At 38.5% G+C, this 11,867-nt stretch overlaps 1 protein-coding gene across 1 annotated transcript; it reads left to right on the top strand.

Moving 5' to 3' along the window:
* The first annotated feature begins 52 nt into the window (after positions 1–52).
* ORC6 (origin recognition complex subunit 6) lies at positions 53–10,926 on the top strand. Its single transcript, XM_079117664.1, has 7 exons — positions 53–444; positions 1,742–1,871; positions 3,045–3,208; positions 3,426–3,515; positions 4,136–4,248; positions 4,723–4,794; positions 5,975–10,926. Exons 1-7 carry the CDS (start codon positions 380–382, stop codon positions 6,100–6,102), a joined length of 762 nt encoding a protein of 253 aa, XP_078973790.1. The 5' UTR covers positions 53–379; the 3' UTR covers positions 6,103–10,926.
* The last annotated feature ends 941 nt before the right edge of the window (positions 10,927–11,867 follow it).

Here is an 11,867-nt window from a genome sequence, read left to right as displayed (position 1 = left end):
CTAGGCTGATGGACCTGGGCGACAGCCAGTCTCTCCATGGTGTGTGAAAGTGGGTGGTGCGGTACAGGCAGCGAGTGTTGCTCAGCGACAGGCAGGAGACAGCAGGAAGGAAAGGCGGGTTCAACGAGTTTGTTACGAAGGAAGCAGTAGAAGGAGGGGGAGCTGCCTGCCCACGGTTCACAGTATCCGCCTAGAGCCACACGCTCGTGCTGCGCCTGCGCAGAAGAAGGAACAGGATTGGTCTACGGGACGTCTTCAACTTGTTTCAACCAATCCAGATGGGCAGGGGGTGGGTCCTGACTCTCACTGGCTGGCGCTGCGTCTGCGCGCGGGTTTCGTTGTACCGCAGCTGTTCGCGCGTGTAGTTGGAGGTAGCGTCATGGAGTCGGGGTTGGTTGGACGCTTAGCCCGACGCCTGGGCCTCACTGAACCCGATGTGCTTAGGTGAGTCCGACCGTTCCTGCCCCGGGAGAGGTCCCTGTCTCGCGATCCTGAGCCCTCAGGTTTGGCCTGAGCCCTTCCCTCAGGACGCGCGGTGCGGGAGCTCCGGGGTTGGATGAGTTAGGCCCTTCTTCCAGAAAAAGTTCACAGACGTGGACTCGTTCGAGATGATAAGAAGGGGCGGTTGTAGACGTCCTTAAGACAACTGTCTTTGTGGAAAAGGAATGTGTCAGGGTCCTTCTGTGGAATCTTATTGAGTATTTATTTAACTCCGTGACCCAAACATGGTACAGACCCTCTGGGGATCACTGCCCGCCAATGGAAAGAACCACGTAGAACAAACACTCCAGGGTAATGTGCCGGAGCGACTAGGAGGCAGAGCGCGACACGTCAGCCACCTTTAATAAAAATTCAGGAAAGGCCCTGGAGGAAGTGCCATTTTGCTCTTAGACCCGATTGACATGAGGTGCCAGGCATGGGAAGATGTGACAGGAGCAGCCCAAGCAGGCAACTGTTGGGAAATCCTTGAGATCAGAAGGAACATTCCAGGTCCGGGGTTCAAAATAAACCTTTGCAGCCAAAGCGTGTAGAGCAGAGAACTAGGCCTTGTGCGTAGTTAAGCCAGGGAAGAGAAGGAAAAGAGCACTCCTTAAAAGATTTTAAGATAAGACTAGGTAATCTTTTAGAACAGCGGTTCTCCTTGAGTGTATTTCCTGGACCTGCAGCAGCATTATCTTCTTGGCATTTTGTCCAAAAGCACTTGGGAAAGTGATGTCTGGTATCAGGGTTTTGCTACTGTCCTTTAAAACTTCCCCTCCCCCCAGGATGTCAACTTCATTCTCAACCCAAATAAACTTGCATAGTAGTTAGGCTCAGGATGAAGTCCATCCAGCCGTGTTCGTTGTTTACCTAAGTCAGCCAAACTTATGAAAAAGAAGGTTTTTTCCTCTTTAATACCACTTTATTTTATGTGATGCGGAAGATCCAACCCAGTGCCTCACGTGCTAGATGATCCCTCTACCACTGAGCTACAACCCCAGCCCTTTTTTGTTTTTGTTTTGTTTTGTTGTACCAGGATTAAACCCAAGGGCGCTTTATCACTAAGCCACATCCCCAGCCCTTTCATTTTTTTATTTTAAGACAGGGTCTCATGAGGTTATTTAGGACCTCAGTAAGTTGCTGAAGCTGGCTTTGGAACTTGCCATCCTCCTGCCTCAGCCTTCCTAATCCCTAGGATTATAGACATGCACCACTGTTCCTGGCCTGAAAAAGTGTTTTGATGAACACATTGCCCTTATAGAAAAGCAGAGGAATATTTGCGACTGTCCCAGGTGAAGTGTATTGGTCTATCTGCACATATCACAGAAACCAGTAATGCAGTCATGTGCCTGGACCTTGCTGCTTCCTGGATGAAATGCCCCTTGGACAGGGTAAGTAGGTCCCATCCAATGTGTGAATAACCTAGTGCAACACTAAAGCTTAACTGTTAGGTTTTAATTTTTCGTTAGATTAGACCCAGATAAAAACTCTTATGTTTTAGAATTCTGGTTATTATATGTTATTCTAGATAAACTTTAGACTCATTTTATCAAGTTGGCAAAAAATATTTTTTGCAATGTTCTCTTTGTATTTCCTTAACCACCTCTTTATTCAGAGTTCATCTCCCATAGGGCTGTTAGCCTTGATCTCCTAAAGCACCTGTTTTAAATCTGATTTCCCCATCCCACACTGTCACAGAAAATTAAGAGAAGCAGCTTTAGAGTCAGGAAGAGTCACAATGTTGAGAGCAAATCTTAACACCATTTACTAGCTCCGTGAGCCACTAGTTTCTACAACCATAAAGTAGGGATAAAAATGTCCATTTCACTGGGTTATTATGATGATTGAACAATATTACTGTATGTAAAACCTTTAACAGTATTTGTGTCATAATGAATACACTCATTAAATGGTGTAAATATTAAGAACAAAGCTCTGTTTCATAGTTTGAGGTCAGCCTCTCTTGAACCCTAACCTCAGGCTACACTGTTCATTTAATAGACTTGTTTACTTTTAACAACTTTTGACTTTGAAAATGCACCTTTATTTCCTGGAATGTTCTTTTGACAAGCTCCTGTTTGCCTTACATGACCCCACTTTGCTGTTACATTATTTATGAAGCTCTCCTTGACTCTTCCAGAGTTGTTTCCCATAGTTTTGATCAACTGTTTTTCTCTCCTAGTTTCCTTCTTTTCTTCCTTTCCTTCCTCCATTACATTCACCCTCCCCATGCACTCTCACCACTTTCTTTGTTCTTTTCCCCAATGATTCGTACATTGGCACCTCTGTTGAAAAACAAGTGACCATATATGTGTTCCCATGTTTTTTTTCTTGCTGCTTGAACATATTGATACTGTATAATTATTTAAAAATTATCTGTGCATATGCATAACTGCCTTTCTATAGTAAGAGCTTCCCAAAAGCAGGAGTCTGTTTGACATGTTTAATGATTTTCTATTAAATGAAGTTAAACCTTTAGAGTGATTTGCCAGAAAATTAATTTTGAAAAATTGATACCACTGTTTAAATCATAGAATTTATTATTTGTGTTTTTCCTTTCAAAGCCTTATTTAATTAAACTTTCTGGTTTGAACAAGAAGATGTATCAGAGCTGTCTTAAATCTTTTGAGTGTTTACTGGGCCTGAATTCAAATGTTGGAATAAGAGACCTAGCTGTACAATTTAGCTGTACAGAAGCAGTGAACATGGCTTCAAAGATACTGCAAAGGTATGGGCATAAAAAAACTTAACTGAAAATGTATGCTATAGACAAAGCAAAATTATATAGTATCTATTCAAGTTAACTTTTAGTCTTAAAAATAACTTAAGATGCTAAGTCAAAGTGCGCTTATCTCATGCATTTAAAATTGTAAGTACTAATTTACATTTTCAGACTCTTGTGAAATAATATTTTCTGACAATTCTACAAATACACTATTCCCCAGCTACGAGTCCAGTCTTCCCCAGACACAACAAGTAGATCTTGACTTGTCCAGGTCACTTTTCACCACTGCTGCACTACTTACAGCGTGCAAGTAAGTGTTCCTTTTAACATTCAGAAAAGCTCCCAATTTATAAGTGGGTTTTTTATTCCCAAAGAATACTTTTAATTTGGTTGATTTTAACTCAGAGCATATTTCCTCCTATAAATAACACTAGGAATATTGGCTTAGTGACCAGATTCTCAGTTTATCCCATAATGTAGCTGACAACTTGGAACTAGGGTTGCCAGAAGCTCATTTGCCAAGTAGCAGCCATATATGTAAGCTGGATATTCTAATTTCAGAGAATGTTTTTTATAAGTGATGAAATCTGTCAAAAGAGTGGTCATGTGTGATTTTTCCAGTCATTTTTTTAAAGTACTAACTGTTCTTCAATTCATCTTAAAATTATGGGTTATCTATGTGTATATCAAATTCTTACCTAATTGTCATTAAATTCCATGTGCGTTTTAATTCTTTTGGGCTAATAAAGTGCTTAAAAAGGCAGATTTGCACAGTTCTAGTTAATGACATGTTTGAAATAAAGGAAAAACTAAATAGTTGGGTTTTTTTAATAAAGCATAGGCAGAAAGAGAAATAAATTTATAATCTGGTTGGCCAAAGACAAAAGCTGTGCTGGTCTTGATGTGAGCATTTCTGAAATTCTTTCATAGGATTCTAAAGTTAAAAGTGGATAAAAACAAAATGGCAGCCACATCTGGTGTAAAAAAAGCCATATTTGATCGACTATGTAAACAATTAGAGAAGATTGGGCAGCAGATTGACAGTAAGTGTTCTGTAGTTCAAGAATGTATCATTTGAAAATGTGAACTTGCTGGTAAAAGTAAGATATTTTTAAACTTACAAACTGGCTGGTTTCTAAATTCTGTCCTTAATGTGGGCCAGATAATGTTTTTAGTGAGAAAACTGATTTTATTTTTCAAGTAAAGTACACTTTAGTAGTAACTTTTTAAAAATCTATGATTCCATGAATTTATGCCTGGAAAATCGATTTCTTTTAACATGCTCTAATGTAAAATGCCATCTGCCATATACATAAGTTAGGGTACAAGTGGTTCTCAAATCTAATAAGAGGAACAGCAAGAAAAGAGAATGGCAAGGTCATTTGCCTTATCCTTATCCTACTTTTTTTTCCCATCAAGGTGTCTAATTTTTATTTGTGATTCAAAATATGTCCAAATTCTAAAATTGAGAATAGGAGGAAAAGTAACTTTGATAACACATTTTTCTTTCCATGTAGAGGGAGAACCTGGAAATTTATCTAGTCCACCCCAGAAGAAAAAGAAAATAGTGGTTGAACCACCAGTAAAGGGTAAGGTTTACTAACACCTAACACTGTAATGACATTGAAATTATTGCAGTGTGATTAAGGCAGAGAGCAGTCCTGTGCTGCTGTAGCAGCTCACCTGACGACAAGAGTACAAATCCTGACCATTAGTCATTTGGTAAGACCAGCGTTCCAATCAATCATCAGTGGATGTAACAGAAGTATTATGTAATTAAAAATGTATCTGAAGCCAAACTGCTGAGGTTCAAATCCTGTTTTCCCACTGTTAAAAGCATTTTACAAATTTAGAAGAGTTTTTTGAACAAAGAATGACTCATGAATTGGACAACATTCAAATTCAAAAGAAGTTCAGAAAGTTGTAAGCTTTTATAGACGGAACCTGAAAGCAAAGTAGAGAAATTAATTGGCCTATGGCTAAGTTGTTTGATTTTTTTTTTTTGGCCGGGGGAGACCAGGGATTCAGGGATTGAACTCAGGGGCATTTAACCACTGAGCCACATCCCCAACCCTTTTTTGTATTTTATTTTAGAGACGGGTTCTCACTAAGTTGCTTAGCAACTTGCTAAGTTGCCGAGGCTGACTTTGAACTCATGATCCTCCTGCCTCAGCCTCCAGAGCCACTGGGATTACAGGCATGCACCACCACGCTCAGCACTGGCTAAGCATTTTCTTATTTGAACATGATCCAATGGGAGGTCCCTAGCTGGTTGTGGAGGTTTTTTTATTTTTTTAATCTTCTTAGCTTCAAAAAGAAGATCCAGTTTTTTTACATAGAAAATTTAGCTACTAAGACAATCTCAGGCTAATGGCCTCCATTTTATTTGATTTAACACCACCTACAGGCTGTGGTTTTTAAGTCACATAATTTCTGTGAATCTCTGAAGAACCCTTCTAATATTAATCACATTTTAAAGATTAGGAATTCTACCTTCATAGAACTGTGATAAGGGTTAAATGAGATACTGTTTAAAGTGCTTTAGTTCAGTGCCTATTAAACACAAAAAGTGTTTGATAAATGTTGACTGTCTGGGGATGCTGGGAGTATAAGACAGAAAGCAGTGATAGGTGCCATTTCTACATTTCAGTTTCTTATTCCATATTACCTTGATTAATTGAAGTACATACTTTAAACAAATTGGCTTTTTTTTTTTTTTTTTTCCTATTTGTAAACATAAGAACTACTTTTTATCCTTTTCTCTAATAGAACTAGAGAAAGTAGTAGAGATCCCACATACATCTCAGAAAGATGAAGATCTGACACAGGATTATGAAGAATGGAAAAGGAAAATTTTAGAAAATGCTGCCAATGCTCAAAAGACTACAGCAGAGTGATTGCAGTTTCTAGACTGGTATGTGCTGCAAACCTATAGTACACTCCCACTTCCAGGAAGATTTTAGGACTTTGAAATTTTGTTTGAACTTTTATTACAAGGATCCTATTGCCTTTATAGTAAAGAAGCCAGCACGAAGGCTGAGATCTGTTCTGGGCTATGTGCTGACTCCTGCCTGGCAACATTAAATCAACTACAGTGCCTCAGCTCGCCACAGGTCTCCGCTCTCCCACAAAATGTAATTGGAGCCATTTTGCTTTTCAATTGTGTTAAACTAAAGGCAGTTTCCTGTTCTATTGGAATATAAATTTCAGGGTGAATGGAATTTGACTGATTCTACTCTTTTGGTTTGACTAAATATATTGTACAGCTTAAATTAATAAATGTTATTTTTGTATGTACTCAGATTGCAGTTGTCATCAGTTTGGAAGAATCCTTGTTAGGCCAGAATCTGTCTATTCTAGCAGGGGAAAAGACCAAGTTCCTGTACGCTGAGCCTCACTGCTCAGTAACACCCAAGCTCAGGTCAGATTTTGTAGGTTTAAAACCCTGCTCAGCTACTCACCACCTGTGAAACCTTGAGGTAATTAACTTCCTAGACCTTGTCAATAAATTAGGAGTAAAAATGGTATTACCTCAAAGAATAATTTGGAGGAATATATCAGAGACTAAGGCTAGCAGAGAACCCACTATGTGTAAATATTGAATGTAGAGAAGAGCTCAAGACTTTAATAAGCCTGTTTCTTCCTTTATAAAATAGAATATCTGCTTGCAAGGATTAAAGTTAAAGCTTGCAAAATACATGATATATAAAAGGTATCCACTAAATAGTAGCTTTTGTTGTTAATTTGAACTAAAATGAATAAGGGGATTATCCCTGTTTATTTTCAAAACATAAACATCATTTGTTGCCAATATTTAGATTTCTAGCTTTGAGCCAAAAGCATTGTATTCACAATATCACATGCTAGGCAAATGCTTTACCACTGAGCTATACCCCCAGCCCTCATAATCTTTTACTGTAAAATTGTAGTAAAATATAGTTTTTCATCTCAACCTTTAAGTGTACTGTTCAGCAGGGTGTAGTCACATTGTTTTGCAACTAGTCTCCAGAATTTTTTTCATCTTACAAAACTGCCAATTAAATAATTCCCCATTATTCCCTCTCCCAGCCCCCAGAAACATTCTTTCTGTCTCTGAATTTGGATACTTCTGTAAGGTGTTTCTTTAAGATTGATTTATTCCACTTGGCATAATGTCTTTAAGATTTAAAAATAAGTAGTGTTTACTAAGGTTACATTTTGCAGTGTGTAGATTTTAAACCATTAAGTCCCAAGTTTTTCAATCTGTGAACATAATATTCAATTATTATTTCAAAGTAACTATAAGTGGTACATTTAATTTTCAGTTTAAATTTTATAGGTGTTCCATACCTTGAAGAATAGACAAAATGGATTAAAGAAAATAAACATTGGTGTATTGCTTGATTATCTAATATGATTAAGATTCATTCATATTGCAGCATGTGTCAGCATGTCCCACCATTACTTCCCATCAGTCTCCACATGCTCAGCAGTGCTTTTTTTTTTTTTTTCTTATGTTGGTTTTGGTTTTAGGGTTTTTTTAATAGCTGCCATCCTAGTAAGTGAGGTGTTATCTCATTGTGGTTTTAATTTGCATTTCCCTAATGATTATGTTAAGCATATTTTCATGTGGTTAGTAACTCTTTACATTCTTTGTAGAAATGTCTATTCAAGTTCTTTGCCCCTTTTTGAGTAGGGTTGTTTCTTTTGTTTGTTTTTGAGTTGTAGTTCTTTATGAAATACAGATGCTAACCTTTATTGGGGAAATTGGAAAATATTTTATCTCATTCCTTTCAATCTGTTCTATTCTTTCATGCAGTTTTTAATTTTGGTATAGTGTACTTGATCTGTTTATACTTTCATTGCCTGTGGTTTTTGCTCATGTACCCAAGAAATCATTGCCAAATCGAATTTCATGAAACTTTTCCCATTTTCTTTTAAGAGTTTTACAGTTTTAACTCTTAATTATTAGACCTTTCATCCATTTTGAGTTTATTAGCACATTTACTTTGAAATTTCACTATTAAGATGAGATTCTGGTAAATTTGTAATTTCTGAGCCTTATTTCTGAATGATATGAGAATAAAGAAGTAGTACTGTTTGTGACTTTTTTCCTTTAAAGGCAGGAATTAGAATTATTTTGATTATTTGGAATGTAGCAGGTACTTGGTTGTTTGTTAAATTAGGAGAGTGGGGGAATTACTGAAAGCAGTCTTGGTCCAAATGCCCTCTTAGGGCAGGAATCCTTTTTACAATTTTCCAACACATTCACACCCCCAGTACTGTTTTTGTTATAAAAAATTTTTGGAAGCTCTGCTCTATCAAATGTGAAACTTATAATTAAATTCCCTCAATGTCTCTGAATTATCTTTTTTCTTTTATTCAAATCAGGGTCCAAACAAGGTCCACACATGACATTGGATTGCTAATTTTTAGCTATAAAAGCAATACATATTTATTGTTTAAAAAAGGAAAAATTCAAATGATTCAGAAAGTTACAAAGTAAAAAGTAGAATGCCCTTCCTAATCACCCACCTTTTGGAACATATTATGAAGTATTTTACATACCTAGAATTTGTAAAAAAATTTTTTGTAGTTGTAGATACACAGTATGCCTTTATTTTTTTTTTTTTATTTGTTCATTTTTAGGCTGTGCTAAGGATTGAACCCAGTGCCCCACATATGCTCTGCCATTGAGCTGCATCCTCAGTCCCATATCATAGAATTTTTAATGCACACACAAGCACACGTCTCTTCAAATGAGATGATACCATACACATGTTCTATAATTTTTTCGTAGTGAAATAAAGTGTTTATTAAGTAAAGAAGCTATGATTATTTTATCTGCCAAACACCTTTGTTGAGCTGTTTTAGGTTCCAACAGTTGAAAACCCATTCCTGCTAGATTTCCTTAGCAAAACTCTGAAGGAGAGGCAAGGCTTACTTAAGGCCAAAGCCTCAGAATTGTAGCCAAGGCTGAACAGCTTCTTACAAGATTGTAAATCACCCTAACAATGCTTTATTCTACTGCAGAAGCATGACTTTGGAACTTTAGCAGACCACAGCCAGCCTGCCATGGTGAAACATGTAGGTGTAAAGCTGGGCAGGTAACAGAAGACACCTACTGAGGCCTAGCTAGAGTTACATAATAGTCAACTAGGGATCACAGGCTGTCTCCGCAGCACAATTTCCAATAAACAGCTATGCTTAACAAACCATTACAAACACAACTTTTCAGGAAATGAAAGCAAATGTTTGCCTCCCACCCCTGCTCCAAGGAATTTTGTATACCCAGTATGTCCCCTGGCTAGGCAGACCTCATTGGTCTGTCCCCATCCCCCACCTTCCTCTCATGGCTGGAGATTAAATCTGCTGTTGCTGCAGATCTTCCAGATCTCCTGGATCTCCGCAGTTGGAATTCTCAGCAGATGTGATGTTGTTTCTCATTTCCAGCTGGAATGCAGCCGCAGCCTGGAGAACCTCTGGTTCCAGAGGCTCCTGAGTATTTGTGTCCAGTGCTTGCACCTGCTCCTGCCAGGTGGGTAGATCCTGCATGGAGTTCTCATTGGAAAGATAAGAAGCCTCTTGAAGTGAATGACGCTGTGGACTAGGTGGCTCTTGCCACAGTTGCATGAAATCTTCTGGAGTCTCCAGGGAGGTATGTTGGACTCAGTACTTACAGGAGATTGAGGAAAGCAGCTAAGAGAAATTGTCTCTGAGCATGGGCTATGTACCAATGGTGGCTAATCCATAAAGGATTCCTGTTGCTCCTCAGGGAGAAGACTATGACTTTAATCATCCTGGTACTCAGAGTCTTCATCATGTTAATAGTCAGTGGTGTCTTGCTCATCTTCTATTTGGACAGGAGAATCAATGGGCTGGTTCTGTTGTTTCAGTACGTCCTCCTGCAGCTGCTGCTCATGTAGATATTGTTCTTGTTCCTGAATATTCTGTGTGGAGGAAACAGAAGTTTCTTCAAGGTCCTCAGTGAACATGAAACAATGGAATGGATTACAGAAACATTTAGCCTCTTTGAAATCCAAAATGGACCTCTTCTTTTCCCAGAGTACTGGCTTTTGGACATGATCTCTGAAGACTGGGGCTCAGAACTGAAAAGGTGGTATGTTGTCCCTTGCTTCATCTGAGCATCACTACTAGCAGCCATGCTGGAGGTAGGGAAGGCCTCCTGCCCCACAAACTCCACGAGTTCTCTGGGAATTCTGGCTTCACTGGGGCCTCTTGGGCCACTAGGTCAACAACATCATCCTGGTCCACAGTCATCTAGGTATTTGGAGTCCAGGTCAATAGGGTCCTCTTGCTTCCTCGGGTCCATCTCAGATTCAAATTCAAAGCTCTGCAAAGATGAGGAGTTTTGTGAATCCTGTATGATTCTGGAGGATGATGTGCTAGTCTCAGAAGATGAACTAGAATTTATCTGAATGACATGAATAGCGTCTTGTGCTCCACGCTGCTCAACCTCAACAATATCAACTTCATCATCCAAGGAAACAACAGCAGATTTGCTGTGCAGTGCTTCCTTTTGAGAACTCCTTCTTTGTCTTTGAACACTTCTGCGATCACCTGAAGTATGTTCTTGATCTGAATCTTGTACAATTATAGTTTCAGTGAATTGTTTGCAGTATGGAATTCCTTCAGGACTTGAAATCTGAGGATATAGACAGTTCCCTTAAAATAAAACTGATCCTCCCCAGAGCAGATTGTTGGCAATCAATGTTGCAGGTCAAGTGCATTTAGGATTGAAGCCTCCAAAGAATACTAAAGATTCATTGCAGATGTGTTTGAGACTCAGGATGAATTTCACATATTCGTAAGTAGGATTTTCTTCTGGTTCAACATTTCCTCTTTTTAAATAACAACAAAACTCTGTCCCACTGAGCATGACAAAGGAAATTTGAGTGTAATCTTATGGTAGACTTCATTTTTTTCTTCATTGTGCAAAAGGGTCAATAATTTTTTGCCCACTCTATCCCTTGGCAGATGGCCAAGGAGAGAGACATTTTCAGCCACAAACGTGATTACTCCATCTGTGCTCAGTATAATCCTAAAGCCATCCAGTGACTGTAGTATTATTTGATTAAAGTCTTCATAGTTACAAAAAGAATGGATCCCAATTTGTTTATCCTGAGAGCCACCAGGATTGAATTTTACTTACCTCCTCTGCAAAATGGCAGATGTGCTCTGTGATACTTTGGACTTGCCTCCTTTCACCAGGTAGCCATGGTTTTGCATCATTGCTCTCAGCTCCTTAAATAGGGAACCAATCCCTTCCTTCTTTGCCTTTCCCGGTTTAGCAAAAGCACCCCTCTTTTGATTCTGCCTTTTGTCCTCCTCCATTATTCAGTGAAGTAATGAGTGATTTTCCAGCAGCTCCCTTGAAAATCTGCAGTTGGATCAAAATTCCAAATTCTGGGAGTTTACAGTGCACCAATGGCTCATCTCCAGACACCTCTAGCTCAACTCTGTTCTATAATTTTTTAAATAAAAAGATGACTTTCAGAATATCTACATCTATTTTTAATAGCTATGAGTTATTCTATATGGTTATGGCAAAATTCATTTTAACTAAACTCAAAATAGATATGTGTTGGTTGTTTCCATTGAATCATTAGCAACAGTGCTATAGTAAAAAATTTGTGTAAACCTCTGTATAATCATTCCAATT

The sequence above is a fragment of the Sciurus vulgaris genome (genome assembly GCF_902686455.1).
Source record: "Sciurus vulgaris genome assembly, chromosome: 17".
Classification (NCBI taxonomy): domain Eukaryota; kingdom Metazoa; phylum Chordata; class Mammalia; order Rodentia; family Sciuridae; genus Sciurus; species Sciurus vulgaris.
The sequence above is the reverse complement of the archived record's forward strand: the minus strand, read 5'-3'. Positions and strand labels throughout refer to the sequence as shown.

Excerpts from the sequence above, each read along its gene's own strand:
- ORC6 (XM_079117664.1), top strand. The coding sequence starts at position 380 with ATGGAGTCGGGGTTGGTTGGACGCTTAGCCCGACGCCTGGGCCTCACT. Across the intron at positions 1,872-3,044 it reads TGAAATGCCCCTTGGACAGG|CCTTATTTAATTAAACTTTC; the intron begins GTAAGTAGGTCC and ends TTCCTTTCAAAG. Across the intron at positions 3,516-4,135 it reads GCACTACTTACAGCGTGCAA|GATTCTAAAGTTAAAAGTGG; the intron begins GTAAGTGTTCCT and ends ATTCTTTCATAG.